Source organism: Aptenodytes forsteri, unplaced genomic scaffold, assembly GCF_000699145.1.
Source record: "Aptenodytes forsteri isolate BGI_AS27 unplaced genomic scaffold, ASM69914v1 Scaffold83, whole genome shotgun sequence".
Taxonomy (NCBI): domain Eukaryota; kingdom Metazoa; phylum Chordata; class Aves; order Sphenisciformes; family Spheniscidae; genus Aptenodytes; species Aptenodytes forsteri.
Genome location: NW_008795371.1, coordinates 3,209,096 through 3,215,692, shown reverse-complemented (window position 1 = coordinate 3,215,692; position 6,597 = coordinate 3,209,096). Strand labels below are relative to the sequence as shown.

Genomic DNA, 6,597 nt, shown 5'->3' with positions numbered 1-6,597 from the left:
GCCGAGCATGCACTGCCCGGTGCAGCCTCCCCAGCCGCTGCTCTCTGCCAGCCCTGAATGGGCCCTTTCTTCGCCTGCCACAGGGCCGGCTCCACTCTGCATGGCGCAGCCAGGGACGGGACTGGCACAGCCATCCCCATCCCACTGCTTGTGTGCGGCTGTCCCCCTCACAGCTACCCGCAGTGCTGGCCCTGGTGCCAGTGCAGGATGCCGGTCACAAGGAGTGCCTGCTCTGGACGGGCAGGGCTGGGTCCCAGGGGACCGGGGCAGGGCAGCAGGCAGAGGCAGGGCCCAGCCCTGGCTTCCTCCATGCCCAGGGACACTCCCCCACGCTCCCCCCAAGAGCCCCCAGGGAGTGCCCTGGCCGCACACGAGACTCGGCACACACTGCGCTGCGGCAGCGGCGGCCGAGCGGGAGTAAAAGGAGCTTCTGTCTGACCCCTGAAAAGCCCCTCTGTCTGGGGATGACTCGTGCTGGCTGCTCCCAAACCGCGGTGCCCCAGCCTGCCTGCACCCCTGCCGCACCCAGCCCAGCCCCAGCAGCAGCAGGCAGGCTCAGCAGTTGATGTCGGTGCTGGACAGCTGAAGGCAGCTTTCCCAGCTCTCCCCAAGCTCTCGCAGGAGGATGGTCCAGGGTCTTGGGGGCAGCTCAGCCCCGGAGATCCTCCCCACTCCCTGCCCTGGACCCAGAGGTGCCCGGGCTCCTGCGTGGGGCTGCGTGCAGGGCAGACACTGGGCGATGCACTCCTGGGCTCACTATCCCTTACTTCGGCTCTGTGAGGACGTCGATGACACACTTCCTCTGAGGTCCCACCGTGGTCCAGTTCTTGGCCAGGCTTACCATGGCCCCAGCATCCAGCAGGCCGTAGCCGTAGGAGTGGCTGACTGTGGACAGAGAAGGGGTCAGTGCCACTCCCAGGGGACCCTGGCGGGGTACGTGTGCCTGGCTGTGCTGCACGGCTCACCAGGGCCTCCTGCCTCCTTTGCCCCCCAGGACTGCCGGGGTGCCCTGCCCCAGCACCCCTGGGCTAGTGGTGCTTGCAGGAATGGGAGACCGGTCCATCCCCGGCACCCTGGTACCTTTGCGGCCGACACCGTTGGTGACCCAGTCATTGGCGTTGAGGTGAGCCGGCTTCGACGTCTGCACCACCAGATGCTGCATGTCCCGCCAGGTCAGGTTCTTGCTGCAGGGAGACACGGGGCTCAGGCACCAGCACCCAGCTCCTCCCGGCCCCAGGCAGGTCCGTACCCAGGTGCCGCTGTCTCGCGGGGCTTGCACAGCCACCCCAGCCCAGCCCCACTCTGTGCCTGCCCTTACTTGGCTTCCAGGGCGAGGGCGATGATGCCAGCAGCCAGGGGCGCCGAGGCCGACGTTCCTGTGTGTGATTCGGTGCATTTCTGTCTGAGGTCAGTCGTCACCTGCAAGGAGGAGTGCCAGGGTAGGAGGTGCTGCGGGCACCAGCCAAGTCCAGGAGCTGGCTCCGGGGCTTGCATCCCCATGAGGGCCGTGGGATACGAGGCAGAGCCACCACTCCCGGGGCAGCTCATGAGCTTCCCTCCAGAAGCCCTTAACTCATGAGACGGAGCCCTGGGAGCGACCTGGAGAGCAGCAGCATGGCAGAGCGGGGCCAGCCCTGCTCCCAGCACCGCAGCCCGCTCAGCTCCCGGAGGAACGCCCATGGTGGCCACAACCCACGGCATGTCCCACCCCCGTGAGCCCCCAGCCTGCAGACACCGACAGCCCCGACTCACGATCTGCTTCTCGTTCTGGTTGCCGCTGCTGTAGGTGGTGGCAAGGGTGGAGGAGCAGGCCTCGCTGTACCAGGGCACGTTACCATACTGCGTGGTGCTGCTGATGGACAGTGTGTAGATGCTGTTGGTGTAACCGTCACAGTTGCAGCTGTCGTGCTCGCGGCCCCCGTTCCCGGACGCCCAGACGAAGATGGAGCCCAGCCCCCCTCGGCCCTAGCAACAGAGGCAGGGTGAGGGCCAGCACCAGCGTCACCTGTGCTGCTGCAGGGCGGGAAGCCCCAGGCCGGAGCCGGGGATGAAGGGATGGTGCTGGCCCCAGGGCTCTTGCAGCCTGAGTAGGAAAGACTAAGCAGATGCAGCTGGGACACCGGGGCACAGTGGGACACCACCAGCCAGCCCGCTGGCCTGGGCGCCTGGCACCCCCATCCCTCACCACCGCCATGCCTACAGAGATGCTGAGGCAGCTCTGCAGAGGCTGCCCCAACAGGTAAGGGACTGGGCGGCAGGAGGCCCTGCCGAAGCAGGGCTTCCAAGAACTGATGTCTTTTTCCACTCGGAAGTCACCCAGGCTGATTCTGCCTGTGGCAGAACTGTGTGGCATTTGCAACTGCCTGGTAGCACTGCGGGAGCTTGGCAGAGCAGTCCCGACCGGCTGCTTGGCACCCAGAAGCCACAGCTCCACTCACAGCATGTGTGACAGAGCTAGCATGGCACAGCGGGGCGGGTTTGCCAGCACAGCTCACACAGCACATGTGTCTTTGTGCAAGGAATCCCAGGCGGAACATGGGGCACGGCTGAACCACACAGGCTGCACCACGGCCATGCCAAGGCACAGGCTGCACTGACAGCACATGGGGACAGCAGGGGGAAGCGAGGGCGAGCGGCTGGCATGAAACAAGGCAGGAACCAGCACAGGGCTTTGGAGAGTGGGGAGAGACCGTCCTGGCATGGGGCTGTGCCGGAGTCCTCTGAGCAGGGAGGATAGGGCTGCTCAGAAAGGCAAGATAAGCACCCTGCATGGGAGGAGCCCTGACTCAGAGCCATCACACAGTAAGAACAGGAAAAACCAACAGAGCCTGATCCTGGAGATGGGCTGGAAGACAGCTCATCACTGGAGGGCAGGGACAACAACCAGGGCAGGCAGAGCAAGGGAGACCTGGGGGAAGGGGCAGGAGCTCAGCTGGCACTCCCCCGGCAAACTCTCCCGCTCACCTGGCTGACCCCTCGGAAGAAAGCCTCCTCCGCCAGCCGGGCCGGGCCATCCACAGTCTTGCCGTCATCCTCGGGGCCCCAGCTGGCACTGTAGATGTGGATGTGGTTGGGATTGAGGCCCAGGGAATGGGCCTCCACAGCATCAGTCACCTCCCCATCCAGCATGCGCACGCCTAGGGCCAGAGAGCAGACGTCACGGGTGACCGGACAGGGCAGGGCAGCTGCGCACCACAGGGCAGCAGTGCCGCTGGCGAGAGCCCTCTATCCACTGTTGCCACCCTGTGCCACGGGCCACCACAGGGCTACCCTGGCCAGCAGCACCAAGATCACTGGCACAGCCCACTCCTCCGGCCGTGAGGCATCCACAGAGCTCAGTGCAGGCTTTGCTCTCAGTGCAGGGCAGGGTGGCACCCACCTCCAATCCTGGCGTTGTAAGCCACGCCAACACCACAGATCCCATTGTTTGCCACAGCAGCAACTTCCCCTGCGCAGCGCGTGCCATGTCTGCAGTTGAAACAAGACAAAGCGTGCTCAGATGGGGCGCGAGGAGCACAGGGCTGGGCACCAGCCGCAGCTGGAGGGACCAGCGCCCAGGCTGCCTCCCGTCCCTCCCAAACCAGGCGGCCAACAAAGACCTCACAGGGCTCCTCCGTCTACCCTCCTGCTCTGGAGCAGGAGGGACTGAACAACCTGCACTGGCACTGGGCAGCCCCAAAGGATGCTGCTCGCATCAGAAAGGGAAGCAGGGGGTTTCTCTGTGGGGCAGAAGCATGCTGTCACTCCTGCACCCTCCCGCAATCCATGAGGGCTGGCACTGCTGCTGAGTCCCTGCCGTGGCTGGGCTCTGCCACCCTCGCGTCTGCCTCCTGCCTCACCTGTTGTCATTCATCTGTGTGTAACGGGGCTGCGGGTCTGGGTCCTGGTCGTTGACATCAAAGCTCGCCCCTGGATCCTGGAAGACAGATCTGGCAGTTAGAGACCATCTACCTTGCCCACTGAGCCCCACCGCCATGGGGGCACACCTGTGCTCCATGTCCCTGAGGCTGGGCTGAGCAGGGGGGGCAGGCTCCAGTCCCACCTCCATCGCTTTCCTCCATGTCCCGCCATGGCAGGCATGAGCCCTGTGCCACGCAGCTCTGGGGCTGCACCAAGCAGATGCAGCTGCCCAGACAGGCTCCCGTGGCACACAGCCCTGCGGCATCGCCCCACGCTTACATAGTTGCCCTCCAGGTCAGGGTGATTCTTCTCAATGCCATCATCCAGGATGGAAACCACGATGCCCTTGCCCGTGTAGCCCTGCTCCCAGGCCTGACGCACATTCAGGTCCCGCTGGTTCGTGTTGTACTGCCGAGAGAAGCCCTGGCAATAGGAGCTGTGCCCAGTTGCTGGCACTGCAGCGGGGGTGTGCCCAGACCCCTCCCAGGCCCAGCTGTAAGGGCGGGCAAGAAGCAGCCTTCGCCCCACTCTGCTGTGGTGTGGGGATGAGGAAACCCCAGGGGACCCAGGCACAGAGGGCTGGGCATGGCTGCCTGCAGAGGGCCACTCTGAAAGGAAACTGAGCCCCAGACTGTGCTTGGGCCCCATAAATACGTCTCACTTCGCAGAGATTAGGCTTGTGCCCGAGCTTGACGATGCAGACAGGCAGGGGCACGGACCCCATTCCTGGGCCAGGCAAAGGGCTGCTCCTGCCTAGTCCAGCCCCGGGCTCTCCCCAGCCCTGCCAGTGCCCCAGCAGGGAGCCACAGCTCTGTGAGCACAGCCTCTTCCATGGGGTGTCCCCAGACCAACAGCACCGGGCGACTGCCTCAGGCCTTCCTCCTCCCCGCCAGCCTGGCTGGCAGCAGCAGCTGCCTGACAGCCATCCCTCGGGTGCCACGTCTGCATCCCCAGAACCTGCTGTCGCGACTGTGCAGCTCCCCTCCTCGCCCAGCAGCATGCAGCCCCCGCCCGGCACTCACCAGGTACCACTGCTGCGGGAACTTGGGGTCCGTGGGCTCCATGAAAATGTCTCGCTTGGTCCTGCGCTTTGCCACCTGCTGCTCCAGCCACTGCACCTGGGAACAGAGAGGGCATGGGGCTCCCCCACTGCCCCTGCCTGCCCCCTCGGCAGCTCACGCCCATGCCAGCAGCTTGCCGGGCCCTCTGCCTCCCAGCCAGCAGCCTGCCCAGAGGGGCTCTCCCTGGGGATCTCGCAGCCAGCCCTGGGCTGGCAGAGCAGCTGACCCTGCCAGAGCTACTGCAGCACCCAGACCGTCCCTCCTGGCCTCCCCTGGCCAGCCGTGCCAGGGCGGCAGCGCCAGGCATCCCACGACAGGCTCTGCTCCAGCGGAGCGGGCAGGTCAGAGCGCAGAGCTCTGCTGAGCAGCGGGCTGCCGAGAGCCTGCCAGCCGCCGTGACGCGCTGCATGCCCCACTGCGCTGCCAGCATGCCAGGCCCCTGGGCCGGAGCCAGGGAATGGAGATCACAGCAGCCCCGCCACACCGCCGCGCTGGGATCTGGCACTGCTGGCACTGCCCTGCACACCTTGCCCCACGTACGAGGATGGAGAGCCCTCCAGGGAGCTGAGGCTGCCCCGTGCCCTGGGATCACAGCAGCCCACAGGATGGTGATGCCAGCTTCGCCAACTCCCTGCCCTTGTAAGCCATGTGCCAGGCTCCCACCCGACTCTGCCACAGGCCTCAATGCCAGGGGACGGTTCAAGGAAGCTCAGCCCCATCCTGTACCCAGTGTTGGCTCACATGCCAGCATGAAGTGCCCAGCACCAAAGCCAGGCCCCTGCAGATGGCAGGCAGGGCCCCCCCGCTGCACGTACCTGTGGTTCCCTGGCCAAACGGCTGTGCCAGGGCTGGTGGGGCGAGAGGGAACGCTTCACCACACCGCTGTGCCGAAAGTGATAATAGTCGCCAAAGATCTGAAACAGAGAAAGGAGCAGGATGGACATGACAGCCCAGTCTCCCTGATTCCCTGTCTCCCAACCTGCAATCTCAAGCCCTAGGGCTGCCATGGGCAGGCTGGGCCACCCACTCCAAAGCGGCTGCTGGTACCCCATGCAGGACCTCCTGCGAGAGGCTGCAGCAGCTGGTGACAAGGCAGCTGGGGAGACCCTGGGGCCACAGTAACGTGGCCTATGCCCACCTCACCCTCCCACGGGTCCCCGCATGGCAGTAAGTCCCTAATTGTCCAACAAAGCTGCTGCCCTGGCAGGGAGGCCCCAGACAAGCAGCAGCAGAGAGGGACAGGGCTTTTGGAGCCAGCCTGGAAGAGGCACCAACCTCAGGAAACAAAACTGCCACTCCTCTCCCTGAGCCAACCAGCACCCCCTGCTACTGGGGGGGGGAGTTGGGGGGGGGGCCAGACCCCACTCCCCAGGCGGCCCCAGTCAGGTCAGGGAGTGTCCGAGCCAGCCTCTGCTCCTCCAGACAGGCCACTCGCAGAGCCCTTCTCCCCACACAACACAGGCCAGTGCCGCACCAGAGCACCCACCCAGCGCCAGTCTCTACCTTGGGGCACAGCCAGCTCCAGTGGAGCAAAGCAAGGGGGCACACAGGCATCTGACCCCAGGCGGGGGCAGCCACCAGCCGAGAAGCCGTGCTGCGCTGGCCATGGCTCAGCTCCCACGCATGCGGGGACAGC

The 6,597-nt window shown here is 65.5% G+C and overlaps 1 protein-coding gene across 1 annotated transcript in view; it reads right to left on the bottom strand.

The window, feature by feature from the left end:
• Positions 1-6,597, bottom strand: part of FURIN (furin, paired basic amino acid cleaving enzyme) — a 16,540-nt gene that overhangs the window by 3,678 nt on the left and 6,265 nt on the right. Inside the window, exons 2-11 of the mRNA XM_009280376.2 lie at positions 5,777-5,875; positions 4,923-5,018; positions 4,180-4,308; positions 3,840-3,916; positions 3,380-3,468; positions 2,965-3,137; positions 1,753-1,965; positions 1,319-1,419; positions 1,081-1,184; positions 768-885 (exon numbers count right to left, since the gene is read on the bottom strand). Coding sequence (XP_009278651.1) covers positions 768-885; positions 1,081-1,184; positions 1,319-1,419; positions 1,753-1,965; positions 2,965-3,137; positions 3,380-3,468; positions 3,840-3,916; positions 4,180-4,308; positions 4,923-5,018; positions 5,777-5,875 — 1,199 coding nt within the window. The remainder of the gene's footprint in view (positions 1-767; positions 886-1,080; positions 1,185-1,318; positions 1,420-1,752; positions 1,966-2,964; positions 3,138-3,379; positions 3,469-3,839; positions 3,917-4,179; positions 4,309-4,922; positions 5,019-5,776; positions 5,876-6,597) is intronic.